This window comes from Pongo abelii, chromosome 10 (genome assembly GCF_028885655.2).
Source record: "Pongo abelii isolate AG06213 chromosome 10, NHGRI_mPonAbe1-v2.0_pri, whole genome shotgun sequence".
NCBI classification, from domain to species: Eukaryota; Metazoa; Chordata; class Mammalia; order Primates; family Hominidae; genus Pongo; species Pongo abelii.
In genome coordinates, this window is record NC_071995.2 from 109,315,377 (window position 1) to 109,338,403 (window position 23,027).

At 42.0% G+C, this 23,027-nt stretch overlaps 2 protein-coding genes across 6 annotated transcripts in view; one reads left to right on the forward strand and one right to left on the reverse strand.

Moving 5' to 3' along the window:
- The window catches only part of RAD9B (RAD9 checkpoint clamp component B), a 30,363-nt gene extending 27,549 nt beyond the window's left edge, over window positions 1-2,814 (forward strand). The window contains exons 11-12 of one of the 4 annotated variants that reach the window (XM_054528221.2): window positions 2,182-2,302; window positions 2,541-2,814. In XM_054528221.2, the coding sequence (XP_054384196.1) occupies window positions 2,182-2,302; window positions 2,541-2,557 (138 nt within the window). In that variant the 3' untranslated portion in view covers window positions 2,558-2,814. Of the gene's footprint in view, window positions 1-1,528 lie in introns of all 4 variants that reach the window. The other 3 variants (XM_054528220.2, XM_024257290.3, XM_054528222.2) reach the window with 3 other exon arrangements.
- PPTC7 (protein phosphatase targeting COQ7) overlaps window positions 1,446-23,027 on the reverse strand; it is a 51,311-nt gene continuing 29,729 nt past the window's right edge. Inside the window, exons 2-7 of one of the 2 annotated variants that reach the window (XR_010135681.1) lie at window positions 22,778-22,957; window positions 16,853-17,051; window positions 10,796-10,919; window positions 9,113-9,242; window positions 7,886-8,057; window positions 1,446-1,597 (exon numbers count right to left, since the gene is read on the reverse strand). Coding sequence is in view for 1 of the 2 variants with exons in the window: in XM_002823738.6 (XP_002823784.1) it covers window positions 7,999-8,057; window positions 9,113-9,242; window positions 10,796-10,919; window positions 16,853-17,051; window positions 22,778-22,957 (692 nt within the window). In the remaining variant the exon portion in view is untranslated. Of the gene's footprint in view, window positions 1,598-4,212; window positions 8,058-9,112; window positions 9,243-10,795; window positions 10,920-16,852; window positions 17,052-22,777; window positions 22,958-23,027 lie in introns of those variants that run through there. The other variant, XM_002823738.6, reaches the window with a different exon arrangement.

Sequence of the window (23,027 nt, forward strand, 5' to 3'; positions counted from 1 at the left end):
GCTACCGTGCCGGGCCTGGAGAGGCTTTTTTTAAGTAAAGAGTACGAGAATGAGAAGATGGAGACAGTGGGTGTAGACAGCTCTACAATTAGAGATAAAGCAGTAACTGAAGAGGGAAATAGGATGAGGTTAGGCTATTTGTTTTGTTTGTTTGTTTAGAGACGGAGTTTCGCTCTTGTTGCCCAGGCTGGCAGTGGCTCAATCTCAGCTCACTGCAACCTCTGCCTCCCAGGTTCAAGTGATTCTCCTGCCCCAGCCTCCCTAGTAGCTGGGATTACAGGTGCCCGCCACCACGCCCAGCTAATTTTTTTAGTTTTAGTAGAGACGGGGTTTCACTATGTTGGCCAGGCTGGTCTCGATCTCCTGACCTCAGGTGATCCACCTGCCTCAGCCTCCTAAAGTGCTGGGATTACAGGCATGAGCCACCGTGCCTGGCTATTTCTGTATTTTAAAGATAAGAAGACTGGGCCCAGTGGCTCATGCCTGTAATTCTAGCACTTTGGGAGGCGAAAGTGGGAGGATTGCTTGAAGCCAGGAGTTTGAGACCAGCCTGGGCCACGTAGCAAGACCGTCTTTACGGGAAAAAAAAAAAAAAAAAAAAAAAAAGCTGCGCATGGTGGTGCGTGCCTGTAGTTACAGCTACTCCAGAGGCTGAGGTGGGAGGATTGCCCAGGAGTTTGAGGCTGCGGTGAGACGTGATCACACAGCTGCACTGCAACCTGGGCAACAGGGCAAGACCTGATCACAAATAAAAAGGTAAAGATGAGAAGCATTTGAGCATTTGAAAATGCTAACATTCCGAGGGGGCTTGGGATGCAGAGATAGGGAGGAAAGAACTGGCTTTAACTTGGAAGGGTGGCTTCTGCCATAGCAGGAGGGGAAGGGAAGAAGATGGATTAATTCATCCAGTGTCTTACGGAGGCTTCCTTGACCTCTGCCTCTCAGTTCTGGTGGAAGCTTTGATGGCTTAGGAGGGGAGTCAGCAGCAGACCATTGATCCCAAACTGAAGATTGTCGTGTGCCTTTGAAGTCAGGGAAAGGTTTGTTTTGTTTTGTTTTGTTTTTTGAGACGGAGTCTTGCTCTGTCCCCAGGCTGTAGTGCAGTGGCGCGATCTCGGCTCACTGCAAGCTCCGCCTCCTGGGTTCACGCCATTTTCCTGCCTCAGCCTCCCCAGTAGCTAGGACTACAGGTGTCCGCCACCACGCCCAGCTAATTTTTTTTGTATTTTTAGTAGAGACGGGGTTTCACCATGTTAGCCAGGATGGTCTCGATCTCCTGACCTTGTGATCTGCCCACCTTGGCCTCCCAAAGTACTGGGATTACAGGCGTGAGCCACCGTGCCCGGCCAAGGTTTGGTTTTAGGACGTGTTGGACCAATAATGAAGGTTCTGGGTGTTCTGTGAACCATCACCAGCAAAGACAGGGATATAATACTGGTCAGGTTTCTGAGGAGGACTGTCACCTGGAGCATTTAATAAGCAAACTTTCTCTTTGGAATCAACAGTGCAGTTCCTTTTTTCCCTCCAGTTTTCTTGCATGTTCTTTGGAGCAGTTTCTTCTGACCAGCAAGAACACTTCAACCACCCTTTCGACAGTCTGGCAAGAGCAAGTGACAGTGAAGAGGACATCAATAATGGCAGTTTCTCTATATTCTAATGCTTAATGATGGCTGAGCTGGCCCCCAGTCCAGTGACTGGCTCATTTGCCCCTCAAGCACGAGTTTGCATGTTTAGAGTCTAAAAGAGGTTGTCCAGGACTTCCTTTTAATGGAGGATGGGCTTTTAAACCACATCATCTTGTACAACAACCATATCTAGAAATAGCTGTTTGTCAAGTGTATGTAACTTGCTTTAAATCCATTATGCTACTTGGGACGCAGAAGAGTTTTCGTGAAGGAAAAAAACCCATTAGAGTTCTTCAGTTCAATGCACGTTCACCCTAGAGTTTTTAACATCTTTGGACCATTTAGAGTGCCATCAAGATGGCTTGAAATGGAATTTTGTGATTTGTAGTCAGGTATCTTTTGTATTTGATTGCAAACATTTGGATTTTAGTTTTCCCATGTAATACCATGGCCTTTTTTGTCCATTGTTTTTTATATTTTAAGACTTTAAGTAGAATAAACCCTGGAAAGAAGATCAAGAGTAAAAATATATGTCACCTTCACTTGGTTTTTTTAGACGGAGTCTCACTTTGTCACTCAGGCTCAAGTGCAGTGGTGTGATCTCTGCTCACTGCAACATCTGCCTCCCAGGTCCAAGCGATTCTCCTGCCTCAGCCTCCCGTGCAGCTGGATTGCAGGTGCGTGCCACTATGCCTGGCTAATTTTTGGTATTTTGTAGAGACAGGGTTTCGCCATGTTGGCCAGGCTGGTCTTGAACTCCTGACCTCAAGTGATCTGCCCACCTCGGCCTCCCAAAGTGCTGGGATTACAGACTTGAGCCACCGCGCCCAGCCTGGAGTGTTTTTACATATTGTAAAATTTTATTTCCTAACCTCAAATTGTTTTGATTTTCAGATGTGATTTTTTATTTTGCAGTGTGCTGCAGAAAATAATTTAACGGAAGTGATGCCAAATATTTCTGTATTATCTGACATAGAACAGTATCCTCCACTGCCAAGACAGCCTGAGTTTGGAGTGGAATAAGGTGGAAGACAAATGTCTCTGTTCTTTGGCCCTTTAAGAGTTAGCTTTTCACCTGCACAAATGGACTAAAAAATCTGGCACAAAACATTGTTATGTAATGTCTTATGATGTGTGCCTTTCCCTCCCCCAAACCTGTTTACAGTCAATTATAACCTGACAAATGAGACTTTTGTAACATATTATTGTTACGTCTTTCTGAAACCTTCAAACCGTAAGGAAGTGTTAACTGGCAAGCAATTGTACTTTAGACTTTGTGAGAAATTCATAAAGTTGGCTGAGTGGATTTGCATGTTTTAGAACTGTGAATAGAGTTCTAACTGAAACCAGAATGAATTTGGCTCTTGTAGCTTAGTAATGAGTCACAGCTACCCACAATAACCTAATAAAAACTCAAGTTCATCCCAAGATGTTCCTTAGTGAATGAAAATGGGCCTTAACCAAGCTTTTTGTGGTAACTGGCAATGCCCACGTAATTTCAACTAAGTCCTTTCATCACATGGTAGGGGAAGATTTATGTATCTTATGCTTACACTGATGATTAACACTGAATTTCTGGTATTTCTAACAAATGCAGATGCCTACACAGGGAGCTTTTATACACAAGAGTAACTCTGTAGGTCTCTTTGCTGAGGATAACATTTCTGGTTCATTCATTGAAGTAGGCAGAGGGGTTTAGGTCTTGAAGGCATCATCATCAGTAATAGCCTGGATGCAGCATTGGACTATTATAGTTAATACTGGCGGGGCGTAGTGGCTCATGCCTGTAATCCCAGCACTTTGGGAGGCCCAGGTGGGCGGACCAGTTGAGCCCAGCAGTTCAAGACCAGCCTGGGCAACATGGTGAGATCCCATCTCTACAAAAAATACAAAAATTAGCCGGGCACTTTGGATTTTAGAATTTGGATACAGAGTGCTAAGCTGAAATACAGTCGTGCTGCATAACAATGTTTTGGTCAACGATGGACTGCAGACAGTGGTGGTCCCATCAGATAATGGAGCTGCCCTATACAGGTGTACTGTTTTTTTGTCTTTCATACCGTAGTTTTGCTGAAACATTTCTATATTTAGATATACAGATGGTTATTGTTGTCTTACAACTGCCTACAGTATTCAGTACAGTAACATGTTATACAGGTTTGTCGCCTAGGAGCAACAGGCTATCCATATAGCCCAGATGTGTAGTAAGCTAGACCATCTAGGCTTGTGTCAGTACACAATGATGAAACTGCTAAGGATGCATCTGTCAGAACATCTCTGTTAAACAACACGACTGACTGTACAGCAGAGTTTTTTGTAGCTTCCCTCTATACTATATGGAAGGTGCAAAGCCTCAGCTGGGAAAAAGTTCTATAATTTACATTCAATTGTCAGTCCATTTTGATGAATTTATGAGGAAGCTAAACTGATGTAGTGAAGCAGCTGGAGCCAGTTAAAGAAGTAGCATATAATCAGTGCTAGAATGACTAGGAGGCTTGGAAATGAGGACCTGATAGTGACCAACAAACTCAATGTCAAGGGGTGGTGTCTCATTTAGTTACTATTCAAACCAAAAGAAGTACACAGATTAGTATAAATACTATATTTATTAAATATCTTTACAGTTTATTTAAATGTATTTACAGAACTATTCCTGCATAAGTTATAATTCAGACATCCAAATTCAGGTAATTGCCTCTTGGGTAATAAGACAAATAATGATAGTCCCAACAGAAAAAAAGCAGCTCATTAGTATACACACAGATTCTAATTTGCTTCATTATTTAGCCATCTTTGCCACAACTACCTGCTAACAGTTAAAATTTTGACGTGGACACGTTTTAGTTGAGAAGTTCAATTTTGCAAAGAATTTAATTTTAAATAAATAGAATCCAAATATGTCCTGCTTCATGTTTTGTTTCATAAGCAGATTTTGGTTTTTTGATACTGTAAAATTTTTAAAATGCAAAAATGTGATACAGTTTCCAGAGAAACTGAATGCTGTAGCTTCTATCAAAGACAGCTGGTATAAGGTGACCTAAAGAACCATGAACTCATCCAAAGTACAAACGTTTACAATTCGAGCCAATCTTGTTTACATTCTCTCAAACACTCAAAGCTGACTCAATAAATTCCCACGATTCCTGTGTAACTTGTTACTTGGTATGGTGGGCTAGTGGTACTGAAGGTGGTTTCCATCTCCGGGCTACTGTCCTATCCAGAACACATGCAGCTGATAGGAGAGGACGCTCTCCCATCATGCAAAGCTTGAAACCCAGTTTCTAATCTAGACACAGCCCAACCCCCAGACATGCATACCTGGAATGGATTCTTTTGTGATTTAGTACCCATCAACCATGTCAAGCAAGTACAGTAACTCAGGACAAATAACTTGTTCCCCCTGCATCCCATTTCTTCTTTTAGTTTTTAGAGCCTATGGACTCTACTGCATCTCCATTTGGTAATTTTTTTTTTTTTTTGTGCGCAGGCAGCTTAAGTTCATAGGAAGAAATAAGGTTCTGATATGTTTAGAGTGCACATTTTAAAACAACAAAATAAAAATTTCAAGCATGTGATAAAAATATTTTTATAATACAGTATTGCTTTATAAATATAGATGGAAAAGCTATAAACTTTACTGGTCTTTGGTGCATCCAGAGAGAGATAAATAATTTGCCATTTGTAAATCAGAAATCCAAATTTTTTCTTTTGTTATAAAAGTCCATTACATGAGGCAAGTGTGTGTGTGTGTGTGTGTGTTGCTTAAAATACAATTAACACACACATCAGATTCAGAATCAGACCCACCAAGTGGTACAGCACAGTAACAACCCATGGAAGCTTGGGTCTGTGACCTGGAAAATTCTACTATGGGTCCAACACAGCCTCTGACCACTGAGGGTAGGAGAGATACTTGTTAAGCAGCACTCCAGCTGACCCCCCAGCAGTCATAAAATTAAGTACATAACACAAAAAGAACAGGGGGAAATAGAGAAAATATTTTATGTCACTAATCTATAGGCCAGATCCAAAGCCAATTCCACTGTGAAACTCAATTCTTGCCCCACTACTTTCAGTATCACTGGAACAAACACATTGTCAATTTCTAACAATCATGTCTCAAAAAGGTAAGCTGAGTAAATAAGTTGTATAAAACACCACCAATCTAGCTTTACAAAGATTGTGTTTGATGGGTTAAATGACAGCAGAGAAAAACCAGAAACTTGACGAGCACTGCCTCTTACCAGGAATTAAATGTAAGCGTTGGAAAATGAATGCAAAATATATCCAGATCATAAGGCTACATACTTCTTACCAAAAATAACTGAAAACCTAAACAAAAGAGCTGAAGTTGTCAGTCCTAATATAAATGTATTTATTCTAACAAAACCCTTCTGGATGCAACTTTCTTTACTTTTTAAATACAGAGACTGCAAATAGTTTGTGCAAAATAAATACCCCGCCACTTGCCACTCATGCTTCTGTGTTTTATCATAGCATGATGATTTCTCCTTAAATAGAGTCTCCGTCCAGACCCCCCACCCCGCCCCCACCTCGTCTACCAAAGAATTCTGTTTTGTCAAGTTAGGGTAGTTAAGGCATTCTGACATGTAATTAAAGGTGATGCAAAATAGATTATCTAACATTATGCCAATTTAGGAATAGTAGATAAATTACTGAACGGCTTACAAATGAATAACTCATTCTTATTATAAATGAAATGCCTGTTACAAGCATGATGCATTGAAATATAGTAATGACATGTACATGGTACATGTTAAACAATTTTAAATAAAAGCTTGACAGTTACTCAAATATACAGTACAAATTCACAAAACAAAATCTTTTAAAACAAGTTGAGGTAACCTCAAACATAAATTTTAATGCAATAAACCAGGGAGTCAGTATCTCCTTTAGAGAAAGACTTTCTATATTCTCAAGTAGATTCTCATCAGGTTTAATTGCATTCTCATCTATACACCAATGTTACCTGACTTATATATAAAACATGGCTTTAATTTAAGGATTTCTAAGTATATATTTTTTTCTACCACCAAGTTAATGAAGGAAAAAAACTGACCCAAAAATATATATCTTTACAGCAGTCAACTTGTACACAAAACTTAAAAATAAGTTTCAGCTTGCAGATAATGGGAAAACAATGCGGGGTAGTTTTGTAAGGAAACTATACACTGCAAAATGGCTATTTGGAAACTGTAAACATTAAGCTTGATTCAGAAACCCCTAAATTTCCGTGTGGGGTAATTGTAAATGTCAGATCATCACTGGGAGTTTTCCTCATGGATGTCTGTGCTGCTGCCGCTGCACACAGTGCTCTCTCCACATGGACTCACTGGATTTGGTGCATGCTCTATAGAAAGCAAGGCTACTAATAAAAGGTCTGAGAGTATGAGTATAGGTAGGTAGCATGACCATTGAAAGCCAACAAAATTCAAAGTTACAGCTGTCTGTTCTCAACCCTTCAGGCCTTGGGCCCTAGAGTTCCCATTCAGGGGCATCCTGTCAGACAACTAGGAGGAATTTCAGCCATAACATTAAATTTCTAGGCTTTGAGGGGTTTTACAACCTTGAGTAATATTTCCATAAAAAAATACTGGTAAAGTGTCTCCCCTACCCCTCCTGGAGATCAGGCCTTGGCCTGTGATTTGGACTAATCAATAAACTGCCAAAACTTTAACCACAGGAACACAAACATCTTTTTAAAAGCATGAAATATTTCCATCCATAGAACTAAAATGGATTTTTCTCCCGATTTGTAACAAAAAAGCTTTTGGGATCAAAACTGTATAACCCAGAGCAAAGTTTTAGAGCAGAATCATAAGCCCCTGAAAAATAGGAGTTTATAACAAAGACATAAAGCCACACCAATCATCATAACAAAGACTATGCCTGTGGAGTACACATGTAACATTTCTTTTGATGAATAATGTATGTTTCTAGTAGATGTATCATTACATACAATTTGTGTTAGACTTGTACAATCCCTTTAGCACACTAGGATTTTGAATTCACTTTACCAACATTACTCATTTTCAATACTTCAACTACTTTGAAAAGCAACAGCCACGGTGACACTGAACACCTCCATCCCCATCATGGAAAGAACATCGAGAAATGAAGGCCAATCTTCAAATCTTGGATCTCTTCAATTGCTGCCGGCAGATATGAGCTAGTGAATGATAGTAGTGGTTCTCAACAAAGATCTCAACGGGTCTCAAGAAGACAGGCAAAAGACTTACGTCACTGGCCATTGAGATCAGTGGCAAAGAAATGTGGTCCTGCCAGCAGGATCAGCACACATGGCAGGGGAAATTTGGGATGATGAAAGGAAAGGCAGGACTTGACACCTCGGCTAGTCTGTATACTCAGCCACTATTGAAAGAAGGACGGTGATGTCATCTGGCTTTCCACCTATAATGAAAATGAGAACCTATCAGTATATTTTAAAAAGAAAAGTCAATAAAAAATGTGTACTTAAATAAGTACTAGGAGACAAATGCTTGCATTCCAGGCAGTTTTGGTTTGTCAGTATACCCTAGTAGAATAAAGAAAAAATTATTTGATAAAGAAAAACAGTTAAACAAAACTCCAAGAAATTACATGAAACTGAAGCTTAAAAAAAAAAAAAAAATCTTCCCTGCTCCTTTACAACAGGAGCTCTATTCAAACAGCGACCACACCCTCTGTTCACATCAATCACAGTGAATCTGACGAGAAAGTTACAAGCTTCTATACCCACAATCCTAATTTAGACAGACATATCCAATGTTTTGAAACTAGGAATAGCCTTGTATTCTAATCTGCCAAACAGCTATGGCATGCACTTTTTCTATTTTAACATTTTTTGGAGGACTAAGAAATGTTTCACATGTCATAAAATTATATCAACAAGAAACTAATTCTACTAGCTCTGATATGCTAGCACCAACATGTATGTCTCAGCCCTGAGACGGAGCCATTGGCCTGCTCCCAAAGTCACACATCATGCTGTAGATAGGACAAGTCTTCAGTCAAGGGCAGTTTCACATTGCTTCCCTCTTCAAACCCTGCTGTGGCAATTTGTCAGGCAAATACTGTTGAGTCCCACAAAGCCAGAGGAAGGGAGAAGCGAAATGTCAGACACGTGAAAGGCAGAATGTTAAACTGTTAGGAATGTCCACGCACTCTGGGCAGAGCTCGGAAGCCTTTTGGGCTCAGGTCCAAGCATTGCGGTGGTGGCAATAAAGGGCTTCAGGTTCCATCTGCCTCTGCGGCCAATGAGGTTCAGTTCTGAAGGGCATGCTGTGTGGGGAAGACATGACGAAATGCACTTGCTCTCGTCCTCCTGACCTTGCTGAAAGCCACAAGTGCACAGCTTGGGGGCTGGGAGAGGACACCTCCACAGTCTCACCCAGAGCCCAGAATGCTCCACTCTACTGACACCATGTCCCCAGTCAGTCCCTATGACCTTCCCAAAGAATGCTTACCTCTCACATTCAATCCATTGTCACATGCAAACTGTGCAAAAGGTGACATATAATTTGGGTCATAGGCCAGCTCATGAGCTTGCTCAGCAATGCTTCTGGCAGTCTGTTGTATACTCTCATAATTTGAATTCTAAGATAAAGCATGAGGAAGTTATTTTACCATAATGCTCAAGACGGTAACATTTATCTAACCACCTTTTCCATCATTTAAGTTTTATTCTGGTTAGAAAAGACATTAAAACATCATGCCCTGGCTAATATGAACAAGACTCCAGTGCTGCCTGCACAAGGTATCAATCAGAAAGTCCTTTGCTTTGGTGGCCTTAAGCCCTAAAGTTTGGATTTTCATTTTTGCTTTTTTTCCCATTTGAAATTCTTAAGGTATTCTTGCTAAAACAGGATGAACTGAAAAGGCAGATTCTGATAGCCTTTGAAGGATACCTCAAAAGCTTCCCTGCTTAGGAACAGAGCCTGGCCAACCCCAGTTTGCTCTCCAAGAGCTACCAGTTGCTCTAGTGAAAATACCTTCAGAATTTTATATCAGGAGGAGATTCCTGTCTAGCTGTGAAATCTTGGGCCATACCTTTATCCTTGCTGCTCCAACTTCCTCATCTGCAAAACGGGGATGGGAACACGAGGTCCACTTCAGCTCTAGTTCAGTATAATGACAGGTCTCTGCTTCAATGTCACCTCCTCAAAAAGGCCCTCCCTGACCAATCTATCTAAAGTAGCAGCAGTCCCTTCTACTCTCTATTCCCTTATCCAGCTTTGTTTTTCTTCTTATTTAGCACCCACATTACATCATAGATTTACTTCCCTGTATTTATCTATTTTCCTCCACTAGGATGTAAGTTCCATACAGGTAGGGACTGTGTAGATTCTGCTCACCACTGTGTCACCACACAGAGCACAGTGCCTGTGACAATGAAGCACCTCACACTGACTGCACTCCACAGACAAGGTGTGGCACTAAGGAGTTCCTACACAGGGCTGTAGTTAATCCTCACTACAACCCTATAAAAGAGGATCTTTAGGATGCCCCATTTTATGTGAAGAAAATACTGCTTAAACAGTTTTAAGGAACCCTCAGATCTCAGCAACTTCAATAAATAATAAAAAAAAGAAAGAAATGTACCCAAAGTCATACTGGTTAGAGGTAAAGACTCATGAGAAAAAGACTCATTTTTCCCAGAGTATGTTCACAAAGCCAGGAAAAAATTGAAAGCCTAGTTTTCACCTCCTTCCTCTACGGGAGAAACCCATACTATTTGGTTACTGGTGGCAGCTCAGGTCACACTGAGGCTTCCTGTGGCCTGCTGCCTTCGGCTGGCTCTGGCATGACTATTTCCTGTCTTTGCCTGATTCAACACCTGCTGGGTGTGTTAGAAGAATAAAAGGAGAAACAACCAGGACCCGACGCCATTAAAATATAAATAAAGATACAAACAAGAAATGCCCTCCATCTAGACTTTTCCTGCTTTTACCAGCCTATGAAAAACTTGGGTAGGAAGCTTCTTTTTCCAAGCGCTCTAATTATTTGAAAGACCAGAGCTATTATTATTTTCCTGAAATTCACAAAATAGTTCTTTCCAAAACTAAAAAGAGATAATGCAACTGAATCCATAAAACTCAGCTGTCCAGAGAGGGCCACTTTTCCCAAGAGCTAACCTTTGAGTTAATTACCTTTAACTTTTTTAGCTCCTGAAGGATCATATAATCAGGCATGTTGTCAAAGAGTCCATCTGTTGCCGTCAGGATAATGTCTCCTAACTGGACATCGAAAGACGTGCTATCAGCAGCATCCGGACTGTGGCAAGGACAGGGGAGGGACAAAGTTAAGAAGGCCCTTTAGAGATGAGTTCAAAATGCCCTACAGGCACTATTTTACAATGTAATAAGCTTTCTGCAAGAAAAACTGATTTATTATAATGGAGTCAATTTTTTTAAAAAGTCATTCTGAAACTCCCAACCCTGAAAAAAGTTAATTGAAAACTCTAATATAAATGTTTCAAATTTTTAACTGAAACTACCCAGTAAAACCAAGTCTGATGATTAGTCACAAGTGGCTGAGAAGAAGGGAGGAAGGGTTCTCTTCTGAGTCAGATCTAACACACCTCTAAAATCCTAGTGGAAATGAGTCTTTATTCCTAATTCTTTACAGCCGAATTCCATCCTCTCTTTTTTTTGGAAACAAGTCTCGCTCTGTTGTCGAGGCTGGAATGCAGTGGCACGATATAGGTTCACTGCAACCTCTGCCTCCTGGGTTCAAGCGATTCTCCTGTCTCAGCCTCCCAAGTAGCTGGGACTACAGGCATGTAAAATAGTGCCTGTAGGACCACAGTCATGCACCACCACGCCTAGTTTTTTTTTACATTTTTAGTAGAGACAGGGTTTTGCCACGTTGGCCAGGCTGGTCTTGAACTCCTGACCTCAGGTGATCCGCCTGCCCCGGCCTCCCAAAGTGCTGGGATTACAGGCATGAGCCACTGTAATCACCAGCCACCCAGCCCACCCTCTCTTATTCACATATTTCACTCATCAGTTTCCTTGGATATTTGAATCTGGCTCCTGGGATGCCATAGTGAGGGTGGGATGATGAATACCTGTGGAGAACAACATGCCAATCTGTTTTTTTTTGTTTTTTTTTTTTTTTTGAGACGGAGTCTCGCTCTGTCGCCCAGGCTGGAGTGCAGTGGCGCGATCTCGGCTCACTGCAAGCTCTGCTTCCCGGGTTCACGCCATTCTCCTGGCGCAGCCTCCCAAGTAGCTGGGACTACAGGCGCCCGCAACCACGCCCGGCTAATTTTTTGTATTTTTAGTAGAGACAGGGTTTCACCATGTTGGCCAGGATGGTCTCGATCTCCTGACCTCGTGATCCGCCCGCCTCGGCCTCTCAAAGTGCTGGGATAACAGGCGTGAGCCACCGCGCCCAGCCGCCAATCTTATAAGAATTCATTCACTGCTGGGTGCGGTGGCTCACGCCTCTAATCCCAGCACTTTGGGAGGCCAAGGCAGGTGGATCACCTGAGGTCAGGAGTGCAAGACCAGCCTGACCAACATGGTGAAACCCCGTCTCTACTAAAAATAAAAAAATTAGCCAGGTGCGGTGGCACACGCTTGTAATCCCAGCTATTCAGGAGGCTGAGGCAGGAGAATTGCTTGAACCCGGGAGATGGAGGTTGCAGTGAGCCAGTGAGCCAAGATCGCGCCACTGTCCTCCAGCCTAGCAACAGAGTGAGACTCCATCTCAAAGAAAAAGAAAAAGGAAAAAAAGAATTCATTCACTTGCCAGTCGCAGTGGCTCACGCTTGTAATCCCTGCACTTTGGGAGGCCAAGGCGGGCGGATCACCTGAGGTCAGGAGTTTGAGACCAGCCTGGTTAAAACCCGTTTCTACCAAAAATACAAAAAATTAGCTGGGCGTGGTGGCACATGCCTGTAATCCCAGCTACTAGGGAGGCTGAGGCAGGAGAATCACTTGAACCTGGGAGGCAGAGGTTGCAGTGAGCTGAGATTGCATCACTGCACTCCAGCTAGGGCAACAAGAGCTAAACTCCATCTCAAAAAAAAAAAAAAAGAATACATTCACTGGAAATAGCTACAGTGTTTTGGCATAGTAAGGACTCTGGTGTCTCCCAAGGGTCCCAAAGTGCTCATCATACATAGGTATTTATTAGTGTGCCTTGTGTAACAGGTCTTCAAGAAATATCTTGATATCCTGACCAGGCGCGGTGGCTCACGCCTGTAATCCCAGCACTTTGGGAAGCCGAGGCAGGCAGATTACTTGAGGTCAGGAGTTCAAGACCAGCCTGGCCATCATGGTGAAACCCCATCTCTGCTAAAAATACAAACATTAGCCAAGCACGGTGGCGTGCGCCTATAATCCCAGCTACTTGGGAGGCCGACACAGGAGAATCGCTTGCTTCAACCCCAGAGTTGAAGGTTGCAGTGAGCTGAGATGGCGCCACTGCACTCTAGCCTGGGCAACAGAGCAAGACTCCATCTCAAGAAAAAAAAAAAAAAAATAGAAAAAAGAAATATCTGTTGTGTAACTAAATGAATGAAGCAGCAAAATATTTGACTCTCCAAATTGGGGAAAAAAACTCTTCAATATACTGTTGAAGAAACCAAGGTGAAGACGGTGTGTTGTATGTGCAACCATTTCCATAAAAAAAAAAAAAAAGGCAGAAAGACACACAGATGTGTATGCTTCTATATGCAGGGAATAGATCTGGAGAGAATCAAAGAAACTGCTCATAGCGGGCTGTGGGGTGGTGGCTCATGCCTGTAATCCCAGCACTTTGGGAGGCCGAGGTGCGCAGATCACTTGAGGTCAGGAGTTCAAGACCAGCCTGGCCAACATGGTGAAACCCTGTCTCTACTAAAAAATACAAAAACTTAGATCATGGTGGTGCACACCTGTAATTCCAGCTACTCGGGAGGCTGAGGCAGAAGAACTGCTAGAGCCAGGGAGGCAGCGGTAGCAGTGAGCCGAGATTGCGCCACTGCACTCCAGCAGCCTGGGCGACAGAGCGAGACTGTCTCAAAAAAAAAAAAAAAAAAAAAAAGAAACTGCTCATAGTGGCTACACCTTTGAGGAGAGAATATGTGGCTAAGGGCAGGAACAGGAGGCAGATGTCTCACTAAACTTTTTTGTGTACAAATCTTAAAAAAAAAAAAAAAAACAGATGGAAGATCTTTTTCTCTGACAATGCCTGATGAAAACAGACATAAAAATGGGGGAAAACCCCGGGTGGGGAGAAAAGATCCTATATTCAGAGATCATGGCCTCCTGAGGCTGGTTCTTGGCGACTTCTTAAGGCCAGTTTCACTCCTTCCAGGCCTCCCTGGGGAGGGAAAGGTGAGATCTGATAATCTGCCTTAACCTGTAATTAAGGAACAAGAGCCAGGAAAGCAAATCAGATACTGACCCGGAAGGGAGGCACCAGATCCAAAGCACCCTAAGCTCCATGGAAAAACCCCAACACTTGTGTAAGCAACATGTGACAACATTTGTGAAGAGAAAGCATAAAAACTAACAAACAAAAGCACACATGCCTATGAGGATTCACACTAAATGCATTCAGAAAATTTCTGGTTCATCTTCACTTGACTGAGGAAAAAGGTGGCACATGTAAAGTTCTCCATGTGCTGCTGCAGGGAACCGACCTTCACTTACATATTTAGATAATCAACATTTTGTAAAAATGTCTACTAAAGGAAAACCTGTAAGTTAAGGTTAAAATAATATTCTGTAGATAAGAGGGACCATTTACCAAGGAGATACATGAAGCATGAAAAAAAAAAGGAAAAAGACTGTAAAACTGGGGGAAATCAGGTCAATTCTTTCTGTGGAATAAAGAGAAAACAATGCAAGACGCTCTCATCTGCTCAGCTTTTGAAAGCTAATCAGATTCTAGAAGTGTAGATTAATGACCAGGTTGGCACTGAAGCTCTGTTTTATGCTGAGGTTTTTCTTTCCCCAGGAGTGTCCTTTGCTATTTTGTCTGTGAGAGTCTTGCTCCCATTGGACAGTTCGTCCTCTCCTAACACTCCCACCCATGAGCTTGGTGTTCTGCCAGCTGCAGTTTTGCCCATCTTGATTGAACATACTGTGCTGCTGGAAACTTTTGATTGCACTGAAACATGAGCTGAAATCACATGCTAGCGAGCTGTCTCTGGGCTCCAGGGGAAGCCACCTCCACCTCGCTGGCATGCCGGCAGAGTACTGCCCCAACCTGTCTATCCCACAGTGTGTGAGATATGGCAGGGCTGCTTTGGCGCTTGGAAGCCCAACAAGAAGAATCAAATGAAGAAAAAATTAAAGCACCAGTCTCCAAAAACTGTGATCTGAGCTTGGGCTCTACGGAGGCCTTGGGGTTCAGAGTTCTCCCCACTCCAGTGTGGCTAACAATAATGTAGATTACAGCCAACTTAAGAGGGGCCTAGAATCAAATACTCTTCCAATTATGGCCACACGCCCACTTTTACTTTTTACTTTCGGATTTAGGCTGGTGACAATAATTGGAAGAATATTTAGACTTTTACCGGTAAAAGTTACTTTTACTGCTAAAGTTAATTTTTAGATGGGCAATGCTGAATCTTTAATTACATAACATGCTCATTCCAGTTTAAAAGATGGCAATAATAATTCATTTTATCTTAGTTTGGACCTAAGAACTGGTTTAATGAGAGCTATTAAGTAGAGACAAGTACTTGCTAGAATGCTTCTATTTTTACAAAAGGTTCATTGTCCATTAATCAACATTTATGAATTGCCAGTGATGTCTGTGCCAGGTCCTATAAAGCTATAAGATTGTTAAAGACACTGAAATCTGAGGCTTTGCCTTACTCTGGACACTCATCTAAGAAAAGATAAACTGTAAAAGTCAACTCAAAAAAGCACCGTCTTGGCTGGGCGCGGTGGCTCATGCCTGTAATCCCAGCACTTTGGGAGGCCGAGGCGGGTGGATCACGAGGTCAGGAGTTTGAGACAACCCTGGCCAACATGGTGAAACCCTGTCTCTACCAAAAATACAAAAATTAGCCAGGCATGGTGGCGGGCGCCTGTAATCCCAGCTACTTGGGAGGCTGAAGCAGGAGAATCACTTGAACCAGGAGGCGGAGGTTGCAGTGAGCTGAGATCATGCCATTGCACTCCAGCCTGGGCAACAAGAGCAAGACTCTGTCTCAGAGAAGGGGCGGGGAAAAAAAGCACCATCTTGGAACGCTCTTGACAATTTAAAAGTGAACTGAGAAAAGATGTGAGAAAGAAAAAGAGAACATCTCAATAACATTATCAAAGAACATATCCAAGACGACTTTTTTTTTTTAAAGACAGGGTGTCGCTATGTCACCCAGGCTGGACTCCATCGATTTTCCAGCCTCAGCCTCTCAAGTACGTGGGACTATGGTCCTACACCACTGTGCCCACCTCAAGACCATTTTGGTTTTATTGTTTTGGTTTTTTTTGGGACAGAGTCTTGCTCTGTCACCCAGGCTACACTGCAGTGGCGCGATCTCGGCTCACTGCAATCTCTGCCTCCTGGGTTCAAGCGATTCTCCTGCCTCAGCCTCCTGAGTAGCTGGGACTACAGGCGCCTGCCACCACACCCAGCTAATTTTTGCATTTTTAGTAGAGATGGGGTTTCAACATGTTGGCCAAGCTGGTCTTGAACTCCTGGCCTCAAGTGATCCACCCGCCTCAGCCTCCCAAAGTCCTGGGATTACAGGCATGAGTCACCGTGCCCAGTCACTTAAGACCATTTTGACTCCATTTCCTGCAAGTTCTATTTGATGCATGTAGTAAGAGGTCTAGAGAATCAGGAAGTTACTCCGATAAATAACGCAGATGTCTGTTTGTGCTCTTCCCTAACAATGTATGCAAAATCTTATACAAGCAATGGCATGCATGAACAATGACTCATTTCTCCAGCACAATTTAATAAAGTACTTTATGTACCATGTGGTGTTGATATGAAAAATTGATATTCTGTAAGCCTGAAATAGTATTTTCATGGTCTTGTCAAATTATTGGGTATTTATCAGAATTCCACTTAGCTAGATTATCTAGTTCCAGAAAAGTATCTTTCAAAGTTAAACTAAAAGGTCCTCTTGATGAGAACATTCTCAGTGTCTTCTTTTCATGGAAATGCCTACCTCACTGCATTCAAGGGGGACAGGAGGGGACTATGAATGAGCCACGTCCTGCTCACACTTAATGGCTGAGAGGGGAGATTACCTGTCGCTCAAGACGACTCCCTCGGCTTCAGGGGGAGCGATTGAGAGCTGGAATGGAGTGTTGAAGTAATGCTGCTGCTCATCTGATCGGTGCACGACTTCACCACCCCTGACAACCAGGAAGCCTGAATCGCCCAGGTTTGCTGTGTGTAAGCGGTGGCTGGTTCTGTCCAGCACCACAATGCAGGCGGTGCTGCTACCTAGAAACAAAAATCATCTCCATTTATTTTTTCTTCCTAGGCTGCCTTTGCACACACATTTCAACACATGACCCCAAAGAGCAACACACCATAATTTGAATTTCCTTTGCCTAAACAGCACCTTTCTTAGTTATGCTCCATATCCTCTATGAATATCAATAAAATCCTGATCAGGGTTAACACGGTGGGGAAAGAAAAAGGATTTGTATTATACGTAGTAATTGGGCCACAGATGATCTGAATTCTTCCATTTGCAGTGACAGAAAGCAATAAAAATGACTGGTATTTAATCACACTATTTCATTTCAACAGTGCTGTCATCTATGCCAAATGCTCAAAAGCATGTTGTTGAGATATTAAGTTTTAATACTTCAATGCCAGAATGAAAATGTTACATTTTCCCGACATTTCTTATTAGTCATTGGCAGGAAGCCTTCTCCACGAAATTCACTAACATTTAAGACAGGGCACATAACTACAATTTTAAACCAGATTTCCATCTGTTGAGGTCATGAAGAACTTTTATTGGAGACTAATGACTCACTCACTATGAGGTAACAAGACCAAATTTCTGCAGGCAGCTTGTGGAATCAACCTGTTCATTCAACAGAGACTCTGGGCAAAGAACTCTGCATAGCTTTGCTGTGCACGGGCCACAGAATCTTCCCTAGACTGAAAGGCTAACGGCACAACTAGCAGAGACCACTCTCAAGTACTAACAGTTAAACCTATACCTACCTCCACCAGAAAAATGGCAACATAGAAAAATAGGCAGTTCACAAAGAAATAAGTGTAGAAGATCTGTAAATATATGAAAAAATGACCACCTCACTAGTAACGCTTTTCACCTATTAGTTTAACATGAGTCAAAAGAAGATAATGCACATTGTTGGCAAAGTGTAGGGAACATGCCCACTGCACAGAACATTCATTCTGCGGGAGTGAAAAGTAAAAGTAAACAACTTTCCTGGAGGGCAAGATAGCCCTGAAAAATGTACCTCCTTTCATCTAGCAATTCCATCTCTGAGAATTTATGGGAAGAAAATAATTAGAGGGGCAAACAAGACTTAAGTACAAAAACATTACTTAAGATGAGGAAGAACTAGATAACAATCTAAACATCTAAAATAAGGTACTGGTTAAATAAATTACAGTACATCCATACAGTGCAAAGATATACCATCATGTAATATTCAGGAGTACAGGCTCTGGAGTCAGCCTGCTTCCTGCCTGTGTCTGAATCCTAGCTCTGCCACTTCCCAGCTCTGTGACGGGACAAACTACTTAACCTCTCTGTGCCCCAGTTTCCTCATCCACAAAAACAGGGATAACAGTAAGTACCTCATAGAATTGTTTCTAAGAATTAAAATTAGTTAAGTCATGTCAAACCCTTACAACAGATAGCGTTAGCTATTTTATAGCCATTAAGATTATGTAAAATATATTTGAAAGGAAAGATAACTTTAAAATAAGTAGATTACAAACTCATATGAAAGTTTCCTTAACAACAACAAAAAAAGATGATGTCAAAACTTAAAGAACTGTACACCAAAAAGAGTAAAGTTTACTAGAAGTAAATTTTTTAAAAAAAGCAATAGGCAAAGTATAAATTATTAAAATGATGGTTAAAAGGAAAACAAAACAAATGGGCCATGGAACCAGCCGTATTAAATCCCAGTGTGCCATCATTTTTCAGTTATGTGACCATGGCAAGTCACTTATTCTCTCCAGACTTGTTTCTTCCTAACAAAATGGAGAATAGGTCAGGCGTGGTGGGTCATGCCTGTAATCCCAGCACTTTGAGAGGCTGAGGCGGGTGGATCACTTGAGGACAGGAGTTCGAGATCAAGCCTGGCCAACATGGTGAAATTCCCTCTCTACTAAAAATACAAAAACTTAGCTGGGCGTGGTAGTGCACGCCTGTAATCCCAGCTACTTGGGAGGCTGGGGCACAAGAATTGTTTGAACCCGGGGGCGGAGGTTTCAGTGAGCTGAGATTGCACCACTGCACTCTAGCCTGGGCAACAGTGCGAGACCCTGTCTCAAAAAAAAAAAAAAAAAGGTGGAGGGGAATAAAATTAAGTACCTATGTATTTACCTCATGGGGCTGTTGTGAGCACACAGTAGACTCAATTCAGGTTACCATTATTCTATGCACACATACACACAGAAAAAAATCTGAAAGCATAATCACTCAAATATTAATAGTTTTTTTAGTGGGATCATGGGTAATTTGTATTATTAATTTTGTCTTAACAAAGTAATTTAAAAACACTTAAAAATATACATATCTTTCTCATGCTAATGCCCAGAAATTCCATTTCCTTGTTATCTACAGTATATGCGTTAGTACTAAACTCATACTATGCTAGCCATTAAGTGTCAATGAAAAGCAAAGCACAGGTACTGTAACTCACTGGTAGTTCTGTCAGATAACCCGCTCCATAGCTTACAGTAGGACAAAGATTGCCCATTACCTTTCCTTCCTAACTCAGTGCACATCAACTCTAACCTTTTATCATGAATAGATCACCACCCAAAACATCTTCTGAAAACTCATGGGATTATATTCTGAGAAAGAAAAACAACCCGAGTAGCACATCCTTGAAAATTCTGCTGCAAGAAGGACTCATGTGACTCCTTATTACTCACTGAGGAAGCCAGGCTATCCTTTGCTATCCTGCGACAGTAACTCGCTGAGTTGGAATCAAAACAGTCCTGGTGAGTGACTGAGCTTCAGTATCCAAAGCAGCACCAACAAGTATAAGCCCAGCCTTACAGAACCATCTGGGCTTGGAGTGTACCCTCCTCTTTTGCCTCCTCAAATTCCTGATGTGTGCACGTGGCTCAGGCCCCAGCAGCCTGATATTGGGAGAAGAGCTAATCATTCTCACGTGTTTGGAGAGGCACAAGCAGGCAAAGATGAGTAAGAAAAGCGGTGCTGAGAACCACAGTGTAGGATGTTTAGATAAATGACCCATATAGACAGAAACCCAGGTGAGTCCCTCATGCTCAAATGGAAATATTTTTATCACCCAGCTCCTTATTTTGTAAACTACGACTAAGCCTTTTGTGTGGCAGAAAAAGGGATAACTTTATTAGGACCAACCCTTCAGGTTCTTAAGATACACTGGCTGCTTAGGACCTTATCAATCCATTTAAAGGTTTCTGAGGAAATCATATATGTCAACAATTAGTCTGTAATGCCCTTAGACCCAAACGCAGCTAAAAAGTCAAAGAAATAAGTGGTTACAGCTACCAGCTTGCCTTTTATATTGGAATTGCTTTGTAGGCTTTTTAGCAATTGCTGGATTAAAAAAAAAAATCACCTAACTAACTTATCTGGTAAAGTTGTCATGATTTACAATTATATCTAGCTGAAGTTCAGTAAACCTCAGCAGCCTGTCTTTGTCAAAATATGCTTGAGTTTCATTACAAACAGCCTAGAGATGTGTAGATTTTGTGAAAAAAATGTGTGTCAAACATGGTGATGAAAGATTATTTCAATGTGCCTTTTAGGAGAAAAAAAGTAATCACAATATTCAATGTAAGAAAATATTATTTTCTCTAATATTAAATTTAAATGTATTTTATTAATATCTCCCAGTGACGTGAGGGTGAACAGAAAGAAAAGGAAAGTAGGAATAGGAAAAAAAAAGCACAGCAAAACCAAAGCTTTTAAAGTGTAAAATCAGGATAGTTATGTGTTTTGTAACCAGTTATCTCAAGTCAAAGTAAATGATCGGGGGTCAGAGGGTCAGCAGAGCCACTCTTGAGAACATGCAGGAGGCAGTCCCCTGGAATCTGTGTCTAGGGGCTCTCTCTCCATTTAACATGTGAAGCAAGGAGATCACAGGTTAAGTGGCTTGCCCAAAGTCACACAGCAAGTTGACAGAGAGGTGCTAGAAATAGAATCTAGAATGTTTCACTGTGCCAGGCAAGCTCCAGATCGCATGTCCAAAACAGGGAATTAAGACAAAGCAGTATATATTGAAACTGCAAGACAAGATCCCTTTTCAGTTTGAAGGAAAAGAAGTTAGTTAATCACAGCACAAAGACAGAAGACAGCAGACTGATAAAAAGAACTCCTTACAAACGACTTAAACTGAAAGCCAAATTCTACAACTGTGGTGATCTCCATTAACACTAAACAGGGGCTGATTTTTTTTTTTTTTTTTTTTTTTTGAGATGGAGTCTCGCTCTGTCGCCCAGGCTGGAGTGCAGTGGCGCGATTTTGGCTCACTGCAAGCTCCGCCTCCCGGGTTCACACCATTCTCCTGCCTCAGCCTCCTAAGTAGCTGGGACCACAGGTGCCCACCACCATGCCCAGCTAATTTTTTGTATTTTTAGTAGAGACAGGGTTTCACTGTGTTAGCCAGGATGGTCTCAATCTCCTGACCTCATGATCCATCCACCTTGGCCTCCCAAAGTGTTGGGATTACAGGCGTGAGCTGCCGCGCTTGGCCGAACAGGGGCTGATTTTAAATGTCAATGGTGACTGGGAAGGAGGCCTTCTAGTAACTAGAAAGATGCTGGCTATGAGCAGAAACGTAATAATACCCTCCCTGAGAGTCTGCTTAGAAGGCTGGGTAAGTTCCCAGGAAATCATGTAACAAACAAATGTAGAGGCCTGGCCAAAGGATGCTCCATTAGCATACCACATAAACAAACCCTAAATACTTGGTTTTAAGTTTTCTAATACAAGATTATCGGGGATCTACTTTGTGCCAAGTTATTTCACCGACTAATCACCTGTTAGCAGTGTGGGGTGACCAAACACAACTTGAACTCATCACAGGTAATGAACTCAGTTTTGCAGGCCAGATCTTTTCTTTCCTCTTGCTCTTCTTTCTTCTTTTACCAAATTTTAGAATCCCTCAACAATACAGTTTTAACTTTTCATGTTTCTAAACTTGAAATATATGGAATCAGACTGTTAGGTGGAATTCTGCAATGTTCTCTCTTCCCTTCTCAACATGTTCCTGAGTAGAACATGCAGCTTTAAGTCGTTTCTTTTCACAATGCATTTTTCTACAACAGATAGACTTTAAGGTTGTCCCCAGTTCTCTGCTATTGGCAACATTTTGAGAACATTCTCATACCTATCTTTTGGTTCACGTATTGTGCAAGAGTTTCTCTAGTCTAGGGTAAACACCTAGAAGTGCAATTGCTGCGGCATACTATATGTTCATATTTAATACCAAATTGTTTTCCGAAGTGGCTGTACCTATCCACATTCCCTCCAAGCAGTACTACGTATTCTGGTTAGCCTATAGTTTCTCTTTTATTTTTTATTTTTTGGAGATGGAGTTTCACTCTTGTGGCCCAGGCTGGAGTGCAATGGCGCCATCTCGGCACACTGTAACCTCCACCTCCCGGGTTCAAATGATTCTCCTGCCTCAGCCTCCCAAGTAGCTGGGATTACAGGCATGCGCCACCATGCCTGGCTAATTTTTGTATTTTTAGTGGAGACCGGGTTTCTCTATGTTGGTCAGGCTGGTCTCGAACTCCTGACCTCAGGTGATCTGCCCACCTCAGCCTCCCAAAGTGCTGGGATTACAGGCGTGAGCCACTGCACCTGGCGGTTAGCCTATAGTTTCTCTATCACACTCTGCTTAGTAGGAAGAGCCTCAGAAAAAAGCTGGTCCGATAAACGATTTTCTTGGTTTTGTTTTTAACTATCTAGGGGGCTTCTTTAGAGGAAAACACATAAGATATCCACTTACCGAGCAAAGGGACTTTATTTTGCAGCAACTCACAGTAGCTTGTGGTGAGAATTCCAATGGGATTACTAGGTACGAACCGTCCTTCCTTTACTAAACGTTCACACGTCCGCATTAAAGTCCCTGAGAACTGAGATGGATCAACTCCATAGTCTCTCCAGCCTCCTACACCATCTGCAACCCCTGAAGAAAAAACAAAAATTACAGTAAAAGAACAATCTCACCAACTTCTCAGGAATTCTTACCTCTGTTT